The sequence below is a fragment of the Mus musculus genome, chromosome 13 (genome assembly GCF_000001635.26).
Source record: "Mus musculus strain C57BL/6J chromosome 13, GRCm38.p6 C57BL/6J".
Lineage (NCBI taxonomy): Eukaryota > Metazoa > Chordata > Mammalia > Rodentia > Muridae > Mus > Mus musculus.
The window spans coordinates 38,589,528-38,610,282 of record NC_000079.6 but is presented as its reverse complement, the minus strand read 5'-3'; the positions used below and the strand labels follow the sequence as shown (position 1 = coordinate 38,610,282).

General features: G+C 43.2%; 1 protein-coding gene across 2 annotated transcripts in view; it reads left to right on the top strand.

Moving 5' to 3' along the window:
• The window catches only part of Bloc1s5 (biogenesis of lysosomal organelles complex-1, subunit 5, muted), a 34,420-nt gene extending 26,835 nt beyond the window's left edge, over positions 1 to 7,585 (top strand). Inside the window, exon 4 of one of the 2 annotated variants that reach the window (XM_006516573.4) lies at positions 6,255 to 7,585. In XM_006516573.4, coding sequence (XP_006516636.1) covers positions 6,255 to 6,262 — 8 coding nt within the window. In that variant the 3' untranslated portion in view covers positions 6,263 to 7,585. The remainder of the gene's footprint in view (positions 1 to 6,254) is intronic. The other variant, NM_139063.3, reaches the window with a different exon arrangement.
• The last annotated feature ends 13,170 nt before the right edge of the window (positions 7,586 to 20,755 follow it).

Below are 20,755 nucleotides of genomic sequence, written 5' to 3'. Positions count from 1 at the left end.
TTACCTAACCAACAGAGCATTGGAAGTATGTGGCTGCAGGGCCTGAAAATTGTTTGATTTTACTGCCACCCTACCTCCTCCTCAAGGTTTGGCAAAGCCAAGGTTTTACTCAAAGTTTGACAAAGGTTTTAGAAGACACACATACACATAGTACATGCATACATACACATACACACCACATACACACATATACATAACACATATTTGTCATAAAGGTCAATTAGTTCCTTGTACAGCAAGTATGTACAGATGAAAAATGACCCCGGTTTGCACTTTCCTGTCTAATATTAGTTGTTGCCTTGGGTTATCCTGTTGGCCACATTTTGTATATTTGAAAGGCTCCCCAAACAAAGAAAGATGGAAGTAGTAATGGAATAAAATAGGCTGTTACCATTAATCAGTAATTCTTTTATATTAAGACAATTTGTGGAATTCTGTGGGAAGTAAATTGATAAGCATCATTTGTCCAAATCACATTTCCCACAATTGATATCTAAAAGAACATTCAAAGGAACAATATATGCCCATTCTGCTGTGATTCCGCATGTCTTAAGACCTGCCCTAATACAGAGTGTGTTCTTGGTGCTGAGAGAATAGTGAACTGAAAATACAGTTAACTTGTGACGTCCACTCACTCCAAAACAGTCATGGAAAGATGAGGTGGCCGGGGACAGTGGTCAGAATATAAACGTGGCTCCGTGGGCATGCATCTACTTTGGCAACCCGTTCCAGCCGGCCCAATGACAAGGACTTGACTGTGCAGGCTTCTGTTTCATCTCGACCGCAGACACTTACTGACTGTAGCTAGCTTCCTTATGATGTTATCATGCGAGCAGTGACATCACACGGAGCCTTGTTGATAGAGTTTGAATATAGCCATTGTTTCTTGATAGAACTAGAAAGTGCAGAGGAGAGAAGTATAGATTGCTCTGTGTAAAATAATTTAATAGGTTTTATACTGATACTTTTTCCTAAAGTCTTCTTCTTTATGCCCGTGTAAAGCTCAGATAAAGCTAACATCATGCGTGTTACTAACAGGCGTTCTGAATCTTCCTGATGCAGGATCTCACCAGTACCCTTCAGGCTGCCTCAGCCTCTGGATGCTAGGATAGCAGGCACTGCCTACCATATTGGCTTCCCAAAGGCCTTTGCAGCCTCATTTGGCCTATTCAGAATTTTCCCTTAGTAAAGTTCCTCTGCCGTGGTGCTGCTGGCATCGGAGACCAGATGTGTAATGGGATCGCCATAGGCTGTCCTTGACATTGACTTCTGTCTGCTAAATGCCAGTAATATCTCTCCATTCCTGTATATCTGTGCCAAACATCTCTTCAAGATGAAGAGAACTACTGGCTTAGACGAATGCATGCGCAAATGTTTCTCCTGTGTGTGGGGGCTTCATTCATAGACTTGGTTCTAGATGTGGACTAGCTTCAGGGTCATTCTCTACTTAAATGTCTCTAATGTGGTACCAGAGAAAGCCAATCCATTATTAATCTCACTTTCCCTGTTGTAACTTAATTTGCTCGTTTGACCAAGTAGATAGAGATGTTATCATTATAGCTACTGCCTTTTGCTGCACAATTGTAGCCCATTAACCAATTTTCAGAGCCCTGAAACTCAGTACTTGTTAACACTAGTTCATCCTCTATCTCCATGCCTGGCACCCAGCATTCTACTTTCTGTCTGTATGAATTAGACTCTTTCAGATTGTCCTGTAAGTGTGCTATAGATGGGCCTTGAACTTACTGCGTAGTTGAACATGTGCAGCAGAGGGTGACGCGGAATGTGTTGACCCTTCTGCCTCCACCCCCTGAGTGCTAGAATCAGTCACAGGTCTGTATCTCCAGTCCTGATTTTTGTTCATTTTTGTTGTTGCTTTGGTTTGTGGTGGTGCTGTAGATTAAAGCCAGGTTAGAACTCTACCAACTGAGCTACTTCATATGGCGTATCTCTTCAAAATTTGGTTTTCAAGGCTTGTTCACAGGGTAGTATGCTACAGAATTTTTGTTCTTTTAAAGATTGAATAGCTACACAAACATCTATGTACAACACACTCACACATTCATGCACTACATTTGTGTGTATATATGTACACAATCACAATACTGCACTTTAGGTATCTGTATAGCTGTCTGGACACCTGGATCACTTTACTTGTGGCTGTCCAGATAATACTGCCATTGGCATGGGTTTACAAATACCTACGCATGTCCTCTCCTCTAATTCTTTTGGGCAAATATCCCAAAGTAGAATTGCTGAATTAGATGGTAATTCTCTATCTAGTTTTTGAGCTACAACCTTATATATATATGATCACCACAAACCTTGAGTTTTTATCTTTAAGCACTTTATGACTTCCGTTGCCTTTGGTGGTGGTCTTTAGAGACATATATTCTTTGCCCTTGGCTTTTTTGAAGTGTTATATATTTCAGGCTAATTTTCTATAGATGGCATTTTTTCCCATCCCATCAATGAGCCCTTCCTCCTTCTGGTGCTGTCTCAGACATCAGGTAACAGGCTAGAATGCGTGTGATGCTGGGCACTTACATCCAGGATCTTCTGAAAACAGCAATATTTGTAGACAGACTGGACCACCTTTTTTTCTTCTAGTTTACAAGTCATAATCCTTGTTACGCTGCAGCTGCTGCCCTTTGCAGGCAGCTCAGCTTTACTCACAGTGCTGTCAGTAAAGGAGCATGAAACTCACTTAAAGCTGATGGTTAAGCAAGGGGAAGTAGAAGGACTTCGGGGACTTGGCAGGAAAGCCAAGGATTGGGTTGGGAATTATCAGCTTTTCAACTTAATGGTCACCTGGGCTTTGAGTTCACGAAGTGACTTGCCTGATAGCAAAATGCTACCTGAGTAAGTACGTACACACACGCACACACATACATCTCTAGTATACAATACTCTGCAACTACAAGATAGAAACACTTGGGGCTGGAGAGGTGGCTTATCACTTAGGAGAACATACTGCTTTTGGACTGGTGAGACGGCTCCTACTGCTCTTCCACAGGACTGGAGTTGAAGTCCCAGCACTTACTTCAGGCAGCTCACACCGGCTTGTAACTTCATCTCCCGGGCATCCCATGCCCTTTCTGTCTCCAAGGGAACCCCCCCCACACACACACACACATACATATGATGTACACTTGTACGGACACACATGTACATATAACTAAGAATAAATACATAACTTTGAAAGAGGACACATAGTGCTGTGGCAGAGGAGCAGCGTTCAATTCCTGTCCCTGACACAGTACTGCTCCCCTCCTGTGCCTCCAGCTCCATGGGCACCGACTTCACACGCACACACACACACACACAGAAATACTGACCATGGATACTGGCTTTACTAGGGAGCTTTTCTAACAGGCTTACAGTGGATGTCAGGTGGAATGAGTGACTTTACTTAAGATACCTGTGTTGTTTGAATTATTACAAAACCCTATTGCTAAAAACTGTTATTAGAATGAAGAAACAAACACTTAACTGGCAGGGGATAAACAGGGTTATGGTATGCTTCCAGAAGTTTCCCGTGACTTGTATAATAATATTTACCTTTTATTAATTAAGTACCTCAGGCACTGTGTAGGAGCCTGACAGGCATTGCCTCCAGTCTTCATAAACTTTATGAACATGATTTCCTTGAGTTCTTTAGGCTACAGAAACGTTTAGCTTGCTCAGTGTCATGCAGCTAGTGATGGGTGATCGTGAGTTTGAAATGAGGCTCCTGTGCCTCCTCCCAGGTCTGCATTTCTCCCACTGAGTTCCACTGACTTGGGTGTTGTCTGTTACAGAGAGCAGCCTAGGCAGCTGCCTTATGGAACAAATCAAAAGGCCACCTAAGCCAGTTACAGAGAAAGGAGGAAAGTGACATCTGAGCATGTGTGCTAATATTCCCCCTATTTACTTAAAAGGAAGCTGAGGGCTGACGTGTGGCACACAGGGAGTAAATACATGAGTTGAACAAGGTGCCCTTTTCATGAAGTGTGCTTATAGCTTCTCTTCAGACTGTCAGTGGTTTTGGTTTGGTTTTGTTTTGCTTTGCTTTGCTTTGCTTTCAAAAGTTTCTTAGAAGTAATTTAACAAACTCTTCATGTTTTGTTCAGTTTCTGGAAAATTCTAACCTATAAGACTAACAGCTTGAAACAATAATGTGTTGTTAAAATGGTTGATTAAACAGTTTCTCAGATGCATCAGATGCTGGAACCCTGTGTAGCCTCTCTTATCATCTCCACACTACCTGCTCACAGCCCAGTAAGCTGTGCAGCATATATTCAGGGAACGTTTAACTAAAACCACATCTTTACTTTTAATTCTCATTTTAATTCTCGCTTGAAAACTCTTGGTTCTTAAAAATGTTGGAAAACTCTCTCTCTCTCTTCTCTCTCTCTCTCTCTCTCTCTCTCTCTCTTTCTCTCTCTCTCTCTCTCTCTCTCTCTCTTGCAAAAGAAATGTTTAGCAGCCTGTGTAAAGCTGACCTGCTATTCAGCCCTTGGTAGGAAAGGCAGGGGGGGTCTCCATGCTAGACAGACCTGAGTTTGACTTGGGAGCCCAACTGTTATTTGAGAGACAATGGAGAAGCAAAGGTGTGTGCTTGAGCCTGCGTTTAGTTGTCTATAAAACGAGATAGTATAATGTTACAAGACAGACTCTTAGAAGTGGGTGAGCTCTGCCAAGCAACTACTTCTGGGATGCATTCATAAGCACTGACAGCGTAGTGGCCTTGGCAGAGCCCTGGCACACATAGACTGCCAGGAACACTGTTACCTTTGCCAAGGGCTGGTGTAGACATTCGAGTTCACAGTCTTATTCGCTGACCTTTATAAAACCACTTTTAAGTTAAGATATAATTACACTGTTTCCCCCTTTCTTTTCCTTCCTCCAACCCTTCCTGTGTACCCCCTCATTCCTTCTCAAATTCGTGACTTCTTTTTCTGCTCTGTATATGTAAATAAATAAATATAACCTGCTAGATCCGCTTAGTGTTGCTGATTTCAGCGCTGACTGCTGTGTTGAACCAGTTAGGGGCTCATCCCCGGGAAAGATGAGCTCTCCTGCTCTCAGCGGTCATTAGTTGCCTGTAGTTCATTCTCTAGGGCGGGGTCCATGACATTTTCCCTTCCATGTTGGCATGTTGATTGATGCTCTGCTCAGGTCTTGTTTAGGGAGCCATGTTGTTGAGATTTCATGGAGGCAGAAGTCGTCTGCTTCTTGCGATCTTTCCACCACCTCTTTGAGATGCTCTGAGTCTCAGGTGTAGAGGTTGTGCTGTGGATGGATTAATGGGGGTGGGCAGCCCACGGTCAGTTGTGCTTTTTGTTTTGACCAGGTGTGCTGTATAATAGTTTCCACTTGCTGCAAAGAGAGCTGCTTTAATCAGGGGTGAGAACCACAACACATCTGTGGGTATGAGGCTAAGATAGACAGCGCTTGGTTACTGCCAAGAGATGGGTGCCACAGTGCTCTGGGATGTCTTGCAGTACTGGTCATCACTGTGGCTCACAGGCATCGAGTGCTTTCCTCCTCTGCATAGCTCCCCTGGTAACCTCAGGAAGGAGGCTTTCAGGGCAGATCCAGCTCAAATCTCCAAATCCTGCACCTGAAGTTATGTGGTGTCTTCATCAACTCAGACTTCCCTTCAACCTCGGGGAAGGAACTACAGGCAACAACAATAGCCTGTATGATTTGGGGAGTCTCTTAGTCTCTCTGGAGTTGTGATACAGGAATTTAGAAGGGCTTCACGTGGTCTGTCCATTTGTCAACGGTTCTAGCATCTTATTTCATAGGACTTAGTCTGAATCCAAATCCTTTTCGTTTCTTTCTACAATATTTTATCTGTATCTTTTGTACTCAGAAGAAAGCAAACCTTTGGTGGTGTAGAAATGTTAAAAACCATCTTGAAAATAACTTAGATGTTTGCCATAAGATGGCGATATCACTTTTAAAACTAGACTGAACCAGATGTCTCAATCCCCCAGTTACTGGTAACCTGTGATTCTTTCTAATGTAACAAAAAAAAAAGCTTCAGAAAGTGTAAGACGGTAATTTTAACTTCACACAGTGACTTCAGCATAGATCTTTAGACTTGATTAAAACCATGTGTAGTCAATCAGAACTTTGAAAGAAACATCTTCTGCTTGTTGCAGTAACGTTCAGTGGATAAAGTTCTCTTGTGTCATTCTGTATGTCACGTGTACTGTGTACTGTATGTCAGAATGCGCTGTAGCTTTCATGGTTTCTTTTCTCAGGTGATTAATGACTACTTGACAGCTAGTGAGAAGCGTCGTCTGGTCCAGTGGGAGGAGTTCGTGAGCGGACAGCCGCAGCGCAGAGCTGAGGTGGACGAGGAGCACAGAAGAGCCGTGGAGAGGCTCCGAGAGCAGTATGCAGCAATGGAGAAGGACCTGGCCAAGTTTTCCACCTTTTAAGACTTTGATCTAAAAGAGACAGATGAATGAGGAAGTGCTTTCTCATTCCCCCAATCCTCCCACCAACCATGTAGTCTCTCCTTCAAGCTTAGCAGTACACTCAGGGGCACTCTTAGGTCTGAAGAGAGACACTGCCGGAGCCAGATACATGTCCAGTGGAAGAAGCGTGCTTCTGCACCTAACTGTGGTCATCTGAAGGAGAGGAGGGCGGTGGGGCACATTTGCTGCTGGACAGATTTGATCTTTTCATTGATTAGCTTAGAGGGCTGTGAGTGTAGATTTCTTCATTCATTCCACCAAGGGCAAATGTTTGACCTTGTGGATTAAATGGCAGGTATGACAACTTCCCATCACAGCATCCTGTGACAGAGATACCACAGTGGGCTTTGAACGCTTGCTTGGAGACACCAGGTTTTGCAGTGCAACACAGTGCCATGTCTTTCACTTTGTGACAAGACATTACATGACTGGTAGCCTTGTAGCACTTAATATTTTCATTTTCTAAGCTATGCTTAGGAGAAAAACCAAAATGTATTTTGACTTTTTCCTCTCCAAGGACCATCATCTCGCCCATAGAGCTCACCTTGCTCTCCGCTCCATTTCGCTCTGGGCCAGCGCTCCACGGAACAGTGTCTGTGCATGACTCAGCTGCGCAGTGAGTCGGCAGCAGAGTCTGCCAAGTCCTTCCCAGGCCGTGTAAGACGGGCTCTGGGTGGGCAGAAAGTGCTCGCCCACACTGATGATGATGTATCAGAGGTAAACCCTCTTTGTCTTAGCATCCTTTCTCCAGCAGGCTTGTCCGGATGGAACACCGCTGTCTACCACCACTGTAGTATTTCTGTGCCTGCACTTAGTCTAAGGAAGGACCACATCAAACGTCATTTGCTGTAAACTAAACAAGGTCACGCACTCATTTGAGATGCATAGCCTGTGCATTTGAGGTGTGGGTGGGTCTTTCTAGTATTTCCTTCTCCTCAGTAAAGAAGGGTAAGGCAGAGAACCCCTAACTGTCGTGTTATCTCAGAATTCTCAATGCAGACAATTGACAATGCGTGCCTGTGTAAATGTACGTAAATGTACGGCTGACTGTGAGAGCTTCGTTCTTGGCTCATGCTGAAGTGGGATTAAAGCTAATAGAAGAGATGAAATAAGTATTTGAGATTTCTTTCAGTAACACTGAACTCCTGCCAGCGTTTTCTGTCTGCTACTGTAAGCCTGACAGCTTCATCCATCATCCTGTGGTCCCCGGACTGAAAGAGCGCTTGCTGACACAGAAGCATGCTGGAATTTTCTTAATTCTCTTTCAGCGGATGGAAAAGAACACTTCCAAAAATATCCCACACGTGAAGAGGGAGGGGAGGGAGCCGCAAGTGAAAATCCCCTTTGTATCACAGGCACTTTTTGGAATGTCGTTAGTGACCACTGCACCATTAATAGCTGCTGTCACCAAATTAGAATTCCGTGTGCCAGTGGGTGTGTCTGCTGTGGTCACCGGCACACAACGCAGCAAAGACTTTGGGTGGTTCATGTGCACCATACACAAATAATAGACACGTTACCTCCTAAATTCGTACACAGCATACGCCTTTCTAAGGGTGTGGACCAGGACGAAGTTTCTAAGCTTTCCATGTTAATGTCCTCAGTTTTGTGTAGCACTGTTAGATTTCCGCAAAGGTCAGTTGGTGTGTCTTCCAGTGGCAGGCACTTCTCACTTCCCTCCTTTCCAAATCATTTTTGTTACAATTTTTGTATAAAAAATTCAGCTACATAGTTTACATTTATGCTATGTTGAGCAGAGATACTGTGGGTTATATGTGGCTCACAGGATTATAATGATCAGATGGAATAATATCTTAAAATTTTAAGATATTATTAGGAATTGTTGATTGAATGAATTTCCTGGTTTTAATTGATTTCTCCTAGACAGGCGATTTTCTTCTTCGTTTCCTAACATATATGCATTTTAAATTGTTTGCATTATTGAGCCCTCCTGTAGTTGAAGTCCAGTCAGATAATATAGGATTGGAATGTCCATATTTATTGGAGTTTGATATAGTCGGTTTTCCCACCTGTTTCATGGTGTTTGGAAAATGTATACTTGTGGCTGGGTGTCCATTAGGGCAAGGCTGTTCTGTGCACTTCTGGCTGGGTGTCTGTGAGAGTGGGGCTGCTCAGTGCAAGATTCCTGGTCCTTCTACATGATCTTTCACATTCTGCAATGTATTAGATTTTCCTTTTCTACTGGGCTATTTTATCCCTAAAACTAATAGTTTTTGTTTTATGTGTTTTGGGGCTTTGTGATAGGTAACTCTGCCCCAACCTGATTGTTTCATAACTGAGGGTTTTTTTTTCCTGGTTCTTCTTTGCAAGAAAGTATAATCCATTTATACTTCTTATAACTACTAATATGTTGGGATTTACTTATGTAATTTTGAGCTGTTTGAGTCTTATTTAATTAGGAGAGAACAAACCACCACACGTGTGGAGATCAGAGGATAATTTGTGGGAGTCGAGTCAGTTCTCTCCTCTGCCATGTGGACTCTGGGGACCAAACTCAGATAACATTATTTTATTTTGTGTGCTTCCTCCCCGCCTTCCTGCTCTTTCTCGTGTACTTCTGACCCCATGGTTTTCCATGCACTTCTTTTGCACCAGTTTTGAAGGTACACACTCAATTTTTACCTCTCGTGCTCACTAGGAAACATAACACGCATTAGGTGACAAAACCCGGACTTGCCAGTCTTCCCCCAGTGAAGCCCGAGAACTTTTGAACAGAGTCTGACCTCGTCCCTCCACTTCTGGGTCTGGCGTAACAGCTTTGCTGATTGTGCAGGAGAGGGCCTTGAGGGTCAGTAGTGACATTACTCCCTTACCCTTGGGCATATCGCAGGTTGTAAGTTCCGACCTGTTCTACAAATGAGCAAGAACTGGTACCTCTTGTTGCCTGACTGATTGGCGCCCGAGGACCCCAGGAATAGAGCCTCCAAGACCCACTGTACCCGGCAACTGGCTTTCACAGCCATGGCATGAAAGCCTGATTGTTTTGTAGCAAAAGGGAAAGAAAAAGACCAAAGCCTGTATAAGAAGAGGAAGAGACAGGCACCAGAGCATGTGTGCTTGTTTTTGCTTTTTCTATGAGCACAGGGACAAAGGTCACATGAGGGTATCACAAGAAGAGAGCCCAGCTGTCTAATAGCCAGGAAGAGGGACCTCGTCTCATGCATTTAAGCCACTCAGTCCTGGTACCTTGCTGCTTGGGCTATGAGAAGCGTAGTTTCCTTTGGTTGAACCACCCACCCTGTGGCAGCTGGAGTAGACTGATACCATCTCTGCCTTTTATTCTCACTCAGAGAGACATGGCTGCTTGAAACACAGACCCTTCTAGCCAGAATGGATGGGGACACGTTTATGGTGGCTCCGATACCAGAGCTGAGTTACCCTGTAGAATCTGCTGTCTCCCAACTTGGTTTCAGTTGTTTCCATTAATTTCTCACAAATTCGGCTATGAATAAAGAATACAGCTTAAATCATTTCTTGTAGCACTGGTGGGGAGGGGGTTCTGTAACCAGAGAGATTTCTGTGTATGGAAATTGCTAAGGAAGTGTGTGGCAATTTTACCACATGAAAATTTCCTACAAAAAGAATATGTTCATTTTTTTGATATTCATGCCAAGTATTTTCTATTATTTTGCTTCTTATTCATAAGCTGATTTGATTGTATCTATTTCTACTGTATTTTTCTTTTACTATTCATAGGCTAATGAAAGTCAAAATGAGCACAATAGTCTTATTCTAAGTCTCCATAATGGGTCGGTGAAATGGCTCAGCAGCAGGGCGCCAAGGCTGTTGACCTCTGTTCAGTGTCCAGGAACTGTATGGTAGAGGGAGAGGACCACCTCCTAAAACTCCTGACCTGCATGCACGTGCGCGAGCACACACACATACACACACAGACACCCACCCAAATACACGCGCATGAACACAAAACAAGTAATGTGATTTTTTTTTTAAACCTGCGTAACTTACCTGAATACCTACTTAGTCCTAGATGCCTTCAATCTTTAGGGCTTAACTGTGATTGGTGAAAATATCCTAGGCTACTATCACTGACATAAAAGGGCTTAAATCTATGCCTAAGTATGCCAGAAATACTTTAAACATTAGTTGATCCAGGATGTATGAACCTTTTGTTTGTTTGGCTGGTTGGTTGGTTTGGTTTGGTTGCTTGGTTTGGGGGTTTTGTTTTGTTTTAAGACAGGGTTTCATGTAGCCCAGTCAGGCCTAGAACTCAATATAACCAAGGATAGCCTTAACTTTTGATTGTTTTGTTCTCACCCCCAGGTGCCAATGCTGCAGGTGACATGCTCCATCTTGATGGCACTGGGCAGCCCAGGGTTTCATCTATGCTAGGCAAGCATTGTATTAACTAAATCCCAACTTCAGGCCCTGAAACTACCATTGCTAATATGCATTTTCTAGTTGTTTGGTCTCAATCCTGTATGCTCTAGCTTCGCTCTGTTGCTGGAACAAAACACATACAAAAACAACTTAGGGGAGAAAGCATTTATCTCAGGTCAGGACTCCAGGTCACAGCCCATGTTAAGTTACAGTTGTTAAAGACATGGCCACCACAGGGAATGCCTTGATCAGATGACACCATGGTTCCTGACAAGAATGCAAGAGTGTGAGGATTCTTCCTTGGAATGCCTGGTCCCTATGGCCACCATGTTCCCTCTACAGTCAACAGGAACAATATTGTCCATTTTAAAATGGAAGGGGATGGGGCTAGAAAAATGGCTTAGCGGGTGATGGTGCTGTGTACCACACCTGACCACCTAACATCAATCCCTGGGACCCACATGATGGAAGGAGATAACCCAACTTTCACAGGTTGTCCTCTGACCTCCACATGTGCTCTGTAGCATGTGCTAACCCACACACATGCGCACATGTGCACATGCGCACATGCACCAAGTAAATAAAGATGTTGTTAAAAAGCAATTAAGTCAACAAGAATGGGGATGTGTGTTTTGCATCACTCCTTGCCACCGCTGCTTCCTTGTGAATCTAACAAAGCATCCAGTGAGATCAGGTATGACTGGTCGCCATCCACCAGGGCCCGTGCTATCACCATGTAGAACTGAAATTTCACTCTAAAGGAGAGTGGAAGGCTCGATAGACTGAGCTCCTCTCACAGCATGAGGCTCTCTAGACTGAGCTTCGGCTTGTGCCACGTGGCTCTGACTCATGATTGACACATGGATCAGACTTGAGGAACTTGCCTACCTTGCTAACATTAGCTTCATTTTTTTGTTTTTGTCATGATGCTGGGGCATCTGAGGGCCTCATATATGCTAGGCAAGTACTCCATTACTGAACTCCCAACATTAAATTCTACACAGACTTTCTCTGTGTAGCCCTGGCTGTCCTGGAACTCACTCTATAGACCAGGCTGGCCTCGAACTCAGAAATCTGCCTGCCTCTGCCTCCCAAGTGCTGGAATTAAAGGCGTGCACCACCACTACCTGGCCCAACATTAAATTCTTAAGAGAAAATATTCTATGAATGGTAAGATTTAATCTTTTTTCACTTAAAAGAGAATTTATAGAAAAGAAAAATTACAATATTCACATTTTAAAATTTTGCCATCAGAAGTGCCTAAGTAGTTTTAAAAAAAAAGATTTATTTATTTGTATGTGCCCTGATGTTTGTCTGCATGTACATCTGTTTGAGGGTGCCAGATCCCCTGGAACTGAAGTTACAGACAGCTGTGAGCTGCCATGTGGGTGCTGGGAATTGAACCTGGGTCCTCTGGAAGAGCAGCCAGTGCTCTTAACCATGGAACCATCTCTCCAGCTCAGAGGAATGCACTTTGAAAGACAGTGGTTCATGTAGTTACAGTGAGATCACTGTAAAATTTAGAAATCCTCCACTCTGTTTACATGGTGTCTTCTGTGGTATAGTAAAGTTTAAAACTTCAATGTACATCAAATAAATTATTAAATTAGAGAACAATGCTTAGATATTTAAAACATTTTTTCATTTTTAAGTAATTTTTAGAAAGTATAATCCCATCATTTCTCCCTTTTATTTTCTTCCTCCCATGTATCCCTTCTTACTCTCTTTCAGATTCATGAAGCTTTACCCTTTAGTTAGTTAGAGAGAGAGAGAGAATTCCTAAATATATAAATACAACCTTCTCGGTCTGTATAATGTTACTTATATGTATGTTGTCAAGGCTGACTACCTGGTACTGGGTAACCAATTGGTGTGCTCTCCATGAGGAAGGCTGTTTCTCCCAATCACAACACTCCTTCATTGCTTATAGTTTTTGTATAGGGTTGAAGCTTTGTGGCCATATCATTCCCCACCCCACCCCCAGGCCCCCTTTGCATGTCTATTGTTGTTTTGTTGCGTGTTTAGTTGTATTTGGGGCAAGGTCTAATACATCTCAAATTGGCCTCAAACTTGCTACATAGCCAAGGATGACCTCGAGTGTCTGATCCTGTGCCTCTGCCCTCCAAGTGCCGGAATTGTGAGTGTGTACAACATGCTCAGCTGCTAGGCAACTTCAACACCAGAGAATGTCTTCACTTAGAATCTAAAACTTATACACTGAGACCAGCAGGTGTCACTGTGATAAAAGATTTTTTTCCTCTTCTATTGACAAAAATGTATGACATAATAAATTTATATTAACATATCTGAATAAAGTTAGAAAAGTGTAGGAACTGATGTGTAACCTGATTGGTTAGGAGTGCTTTGCAAAACTGTATTTTTCCCCTAATTTTCTTCATATTTTTTATTATGTAGTTGATGTCAGAGTTTTGTTAGGGAAAAAAAAAGTAAAGGCTTAAAAACAACTGTAAATTTTCTGAACTTTATATTAAATTTAACAAAGTACACAAAGCTCCAGTTTGTATAACCAAAACTGCATTGAGACTGTTATCTATAACGACCTACCCAGATGTTGAGAAACTCTTAGTGCTTTCTTTCAAATTAAGAAAGAATTACAAACCAGCTCATCATTCGGAGACATAGAAATATAATTGCTAGAATATAAAAATAGGAATCAGAGAGCTAGCTGTTAGGATTTGATTCCTCTCCAATATGGAAGCCAGAGTGGGATTTGACCCACGGTGATCACTGGAGCATTGAGCTGTGTCAGGATTAAGTTCCAAAAGAAAGCTAGGCAAGAACTGTGTTCTGTCATTAAGGAATTTGCCCTTGATTTGAGTCCACAGAGTAATAAAGTAGAAAACAAGAAGTGTGTAACATTCCAATGACCAGGATTAAACAGGTACCACGTGAGTAACATCAGCAAACGCTGTGCAGGAACTATCTTTGTGAACTGCATTAAGAAAATGTTTGCCCTGAAGGGAAAACTGAATTCATGAGGATCTGGGTCATGAATAGATGGTAATGAAATCCAGTAACCACTTATAGATCGCCTGTATTCTAGGCAGTTTTCACTCCTAAGGAGAAATTGGCATATATATATATATATATATATATATATATATATATAGAGAGAGAGAGAGAGAGAGAGAGAGAGAGAGCTGGTAATAGTCCTGATTATACATGATATAACCTCTTTGATGTTGAACACTAGTGGAGAAGCTTGGAAGGGGGAGGCGCCCAATATAGAGCTGTAACGAGGCCCCTAGACCTTCGCACAACTGACTCCATGCAGGCCGTAAAACTCAGCATATAGACAGCACCACCTGCCAAAAGTAAACCAAAGGCCTGATCCATCAACATCCATATCGTTCTGAGAAAGTCCTAAATGGACTCACCTTGCTTTTCTGCTTCCAGCTAACTGTCCTTGTTGACTGGAGTATGTCAACCCAGAACATGGGTTTTGCACTTAAAAGCTCACCCTGAGAAAGTCTTAGTGCTACACTGGAATCTCGAACATCCACTGTTGTCACTGGCCAGCTAATAACCCCTGTCCTGGCAGTCTTCTCTGGTGATAACTCCACAACAGAGTTAGAAGTCCTTTTTAGCTGTGCTCTATGTCTAAATTTGCTCATGGACTTTAAGCAGGCCACTTGGCATCATTTCCAACTCTGATAATCCATGTTTATCTTGATAGACTCTTAAAGTAGCTCAGAAAGGTTCTTTTGTGGAATCAGATGGGTAATGGATGGAAGAAACTGCCAGCTGTGGGCAGATACTTTGGGATGTGACTAGAACTAGCAATTCCAAGTCAAGGTAGATGCAGTCTTGGGAGCAGTGTGCACGTTGCGCATGCTCTAACAGAAGGCAGCTGCCCTTGGCACATTTACTTGTTGTCACACATGTGTCCAGATGGGATCGCTACTTCACCTTTACTGCACTCTGCAGTGATGCTGCCAGGAGGAAAACAGCCCCCAGCCTGACTTCTCAGCAGCATTCTGGGAATCCTGCTTGGCTCTTCATTCATCCCGCGTGTCTTACCCAGGTGTTAGCTAAGTTGCCCACTGGCTTCATAACCACCACTTCACCAACTCCCCTCCCCCAACCCCAGGACATCGCCAATTAACCAGATTCCTTGCTTTTCCTTTGTCTCCCTCTGTCCAGTTTTGCATAGCAATGAGTATCTTTCAGTGGGTACCATTTGCTTTCTGAAAACACTCCAGTGCCCTATCCCACAACATGAACCCTGGCTGTCTCGTTTCTTGTCTGAGCACAAGCCTTTACTTATGTTTAGCCGTGCGGGCCTTCTTGACGTTCCAACATTCTTTTCTGCACTAGGAAAGCTCTTGCATGCCATCTTTCTTCCCCAGGTTCTATCAAGAGTCCATCTCTCACTTTTATTAGCTCTCTTTACAAATGCCATCTCCCTAAAGAGCCTTCTCAGGCCCCCAGTCCAGTTGTTTTTATTTAATGTTTCAACCACTAAAATATAAACTGTAATGAGCAGCTTGTTCGTCTGATCCACTCTGTATTCTCAGAGCCTGCAATACGGTATTTGTTGGGTGAGTTGATGTTAGGTATGGGGTGGGTGGATTGATGGATGGATGAACACCCAGGTATTGAGGTGGATAGATGGATGAGTCCTTCATCAGGTGAATAGATTAGTGAATAAATGGATGGGTAGAATATGCTGTAACCCAGCATTCCTTTCACCTGCTATTTTTAAGTGTAATACAAAAGAATTGAGCTATTTCTCAATAGCGTGACTACTTTTGGTAATGGGTTTTTAAAAGCATTGAAAAATAAAGCATTACAACTTTGAAAGATAAACTGTTGAGTGATAGTTTTAGGCATAGATCCTTAAAAGCAACCCCCTCAGGAGTGTAGCAGATAGATCACTTGCCAAATAACACTAAGCCTACTGCCTGAGGGAAAACAGAACCTGTCCACAGCAACTGCGTGTTGAGTCAGAATAGAGCTGTACTGATTCTATTAAAAATTAGTCCCTGGGGGGGTGGGGGGGAAAAATCAGTACGTCTCACTTCTTGACAGAACATACAGTTAATGGCCTCTGCTAAGACAATATTTGACTGTTGTATTATAACTGAGTTATAATAAATAAAACTGAGAACCATGAGAGACTATAAAGGAGAGGAAATCACATGAGTGGGAGGTCAAATTCAAGGTCTGCTCTTTGCTGGTTGAGTGACCATTGACAAGTCACATAACCTCTCTGTGCCTTAGGTTCCTCATTTGTACACTTGAGTTGGCAAAAGAACCAATACATTATCCATCATAGTACATTATAAATTTGAAGGTTAGATGAGTTAATATGTATAAGTTTAGAAGGAGGTGACAACGTAAGCGTGATATTTATGTTTGCTCAATGACAATTTTATCCTCACTGTCATGAGTTCCCGGTGTCCATTTGGGAATGACTTTGTAATAACTATTGAAAGGTTGATAGATCGCAGCCATAAGAAGTTTAAGCCTCTTAAGTTGAAGTCTGTAACAGTTCCCCTTGGAGCACTTAGCTGGATTAGGCTGCTTTCTGGAGTCTTAAAATACACATTAAAGCCAAAGAAAGACGAGGTTTCTAAATCCTTAGATGGCACACCCACACAGCTGGTGCCACAAATGATGTCACACTTCAGGAAGATCAGCTAATATGTTCCATAGGATCAAAGGTATTTCTCAGGACAAAACGTGTTTTGCTTCTAGTTCCCAAGCTGGCTTTTGATTCAGACCCAAACGAGAGAGAAATTTGGCCTTCCAAGTAAGTTTCTGCTGAAGCCATTTTGATAGCACTTCATTTACCAAACGTTTTGATGACCACACTTAGTAATTTTAGTGAGATTTCTCATTCCCCAAACAAGTTGTGCTTACACCCTTTCAAAATAATGAGGTTGGCATGTGGTCAGGTTGTCTGGGTTTGTCTTATCTGCAAAGTGGACTCAGAGGTCTGAGTTCAATGTGGTGGCTTACTTACTCCTCGCTCCTGGCTTTGTTTTGTTTCAGGGAGCTTGGTATGTCTGGCCGAAACGCAGCACCTCCCCCATCAGAAACAATGCCGCACACATCACTTCCTGAAGTAATGGAGTTGGAAGGCAATTATCTGCTCACAAAACAGGCTGAAACAACAGTTCCTGATATTCTCCTCAAATACTTTAACTTCCCCAGGAATCCGGAAAAAATAATTCCACGGGACAGTGCTATGAATGAAGGCATGGCATTCCAATCTCCTTGACTGGGATCCAGTGAGCAGAGTCCAGGTTGCTACCCATTTGGTGTGATGGATGGAGGCTCTGGATGTGTAGGGTGTCTGCCTTTTGGGATTCTTTAAGATAAGGGTCTGTGGTTCCTTTTTTTGCCACCTTTGGAAACAATCCAGAGATGCTTTGGAGTTTTTGGATTGCATTCTATAATAGTCTTTACTTTTTGTTTCTAAAGAGAATTCAGGGCTTCTGCTTCAAACACCCTAGATTTTTTTTAAAATGCCTTTGACAAAGAATAGGCATCTCTCTCTGTCAAACAGCTTTTATAGCAGTGTGAGAGGTTTTTTGAACCTCTAGCCTTCTTTTGTCTTGAATGTGGACTAAAAAATATCCCTGAGAGCTGTCTAGTGATCTTTCTCAGTCTCTGATGGTTTACCCTGTCAACTTGATGGGATGGATGTAGAGGGGAAGAGATCCTTGGATGTATCTAGAAGGATTGAGTTCACTGAGGTAGAAATGCCCTCCCTGAATAATGGGCAGTACCATTCCAAGGGGTGAACTGGATAAAGAGAGAAAACAAACCGAGCAGCATCCTCCACCTCCTACTGCCTACTGACAGTGGTAGTGTTGGTACCGGCTGTCTCCTGGAGCTCCTGTCTCTGTCACTTCCCTACCATTGATGACTGACTGTACTCTACCACTTCGAGCCAGAGTCAACTCATCTGTCCCTGACTAGTCGCCTCTGTCAAGTGCTTCATCACAGCAACAGGAAAGTAACCCCATACACAGCTAGAACTCCCTCTGTAGACCAGGCTGGCTTTAAAATAAATGTTGAGGTTAAAGGCTTGTGCCTTCACACTTAATCAAAGCTCCTTAATAGGTTACCACATATATCCAAGAAAATAGATGTTTTCTAGTATAGATGTTATTTTCTCACTAATGCAGAAATTCAAGATATAATAGTATAGTTTTTAATGTAAACATCAAGAGTCTGTTAGCCTTCAACACAAGGTATATCCTAGACTATACATAGGCAGCAAGATAAGCAAAAGTTTTTCTCTTCACTCCTAATTCATATTCTTTCTGAGTAAATAGATCTACTATGTTCCTATTTATAAACAGTGTTAAAATAGTGTCTTAGGGTTTTACTGCTGTGAGCAGACACCATGACCAAGGAAACTCTTATAAGGACATTTAATTGGGGCTGACTTGCAGGTTCAGAGATTCAGTCCAGTATCATCAAGGCAGGAACATGGAAGCATCCAGGTAGGCATGGTACAGCTGGAACTGAGAGTTCTACATCTTCACCTGCTGGCCTCTAAGAGAAGACTGACTCCTAGGCAGCTGGGACCAGGCCTCTAAGAGAAGACTGACTCCTAGGCAGCTGGGACCAGCTCTGACCAGGGTCAGAGCTAATTTCAACTGCATTCAGGGGTCTTTCTCTCTAAGCCCGTCAACATTTATCTAGATATTTCCATGTGCTTTTCTAATCGACGTCCAACATAAGTGGGGTGTGATATATAGCCACAACCCTGTAAAATCCTTCAACTGAAGAAACTGTGAGGGGCTAAAACTTAAATAGCTGGAGAACTATTGAAAACTATCCTTTGAAGTTTTGGATTCTGTAGAGAGAGGAAACCTTCAGGTCTGTGTTTCTTCCCAGAAGCCTTTATGAGCAGTAGGATGTGAAAGATGGATGCACTGGAACTGGGCAAACATTCACAGAGCCTCCTTGCCTGTAGCCCCATGTACAAACCTGTGTTAAGCATCAGAGTGGACACTAGGTCCTTGTTTATATATGAGGATACTAAGGACTGGAGGCAGTAAGTAGCGTGTTCATGTTTATGTGCTCTGTGTGTGTTATTGGCTCCAAATCTTAGACAGCTCTGAATTTGAATACCAGTGCCTCCCCTGACTGTCTTCCTTCCCTCCCTCCCTCCCTCCTCACTTTTTAAAAAGAGTCTCATGTAGCCCATGCTGGTCTTGAACTCACTATATAACCAAGGATGGCCTTGAACTCTTGATTCTCCTGCCTCTACCTGCCAAGTGCTGAGATTGCAGGTCTGTATAACCATCCCTGACACGTGGTGCTGGGGTCAAACCCAGGATCGTACTGCATGCTAGGAAAGAGCTATGCTGTAACCCAGACTACATTGTTTTGTTTTGTTTTGTTTTGTTTTCTGTGCTTTGATCATTTCTCTGTATTTGGAGAAATAACAAGAGCTACCTCAAAGGCAACGAGTAAACTACTTAATGAGATAAAGAACAGTATAGTCTGTGAGATACTGGAGCCACTCAAATGTTTAAAATAGCACATATAGTTAGACCTAGGGGGACAGGCCTGTGATCCAGCCACTTGGGAGGCTGAGTTAGGTAGACCTCAAGTTCAAGGTCATTTAATGAGACCCTGTCTCAGAATAAAAAGTAAAATCATCTAGGGTTATAGGTGAGTGGTAGAGCTCTGATGTAGTATGCATAATGTCCTGGGTTCAATTGCCAATACCAAATTTAAAAAGTATAAATACATATATGTGTGCACACGTGCACACGTACGCATGTGCACACACACAGAATACTGGAGAGTTAAAGATGACTTTATACATGATTCGTGTATATGTATACATGAAGGAGTCAGCACTCCCTCTTAGCTGACATAGCCATCTATGCCCTCTGCACTGTATTCCTCTGCAGAGGACACAGGAGAGTAGAAAACATATGTAAGGCATATGCTCTGCTCTGGAGGAATGAAGGCTCCTTTGTGCCCAGAGTGGAACTGGGTCAAGGAAGCCAAGAAAGGTGCTTGGACAGAGCAGATGGCAGCTAACAATGAAGGACTATGAATGGAGGTACTTCAGAGTAGGCGTGCCAGCAGGCAGGCTAGTCCACGCTGCAGGAGGGGGCTGTCAAAAGTGTCACCGCAGGTGTGATAAGTGCACCGCCTGGGTGGACTGTAATCGATCTTGAGTCAGCTAACAGTCGTATATATTGAGACCTAACATCTCATTCCGTAGGCCAGCTCCCCACCCCCCACCCCCCACCCCCTCCCCCATTCCTTCACATCTTCACCCAATGATATCTTTCCAGTTTCATGCAGTAACAGCCAACCCATTTCCAGAACAATACAGACTCCCTACTGCTTTTCCCTGCCAGGCCAAATGTTCACTGTATAAATTTAGCCTGTTACCTTATCCTCGGTAAGCCTCAGTTTCCCCTCTTGGTTGTCAGGATTCGGTGCGCCCCAGGCTTACTGAGCGTTCACCAGTACTCGCACCGCACTCATGCTGGTTCTCAGAACCTGCTCACTTAGTTCCTTTGAACTCCTGTGAAGTGGGTGGGAGCCCTGTCATTCTTCTCATCTGATGCTGACAAACAAGCTTCAAAGAGGGTCATATAGACCCGCTAGGCCTCGAGTCCTTAGAGCTCCTTCCTCAGGACTCCCCGCCGCTGCACCCATAGAAATGGCAGCAAAGGTGGGAGCTGTGAAGCATTCTGGGTAGCAGTGCGGGGCGTGGCCATGACCCTCTGCACGGTCACTCACAGTCTCCCGCAGCACAATGCTCTGAGGAGTCAACACAGTGCGATTAACACAGAATTACACTTATCCAACTCAACGATGCCTTTTACTCACAGATTTGAGCTTTCCTGCCTCTTGTACTAAAATTATGCTGTGAGACGATGACGTGGGTAGATTTTTTTTTTTTTTTTTTT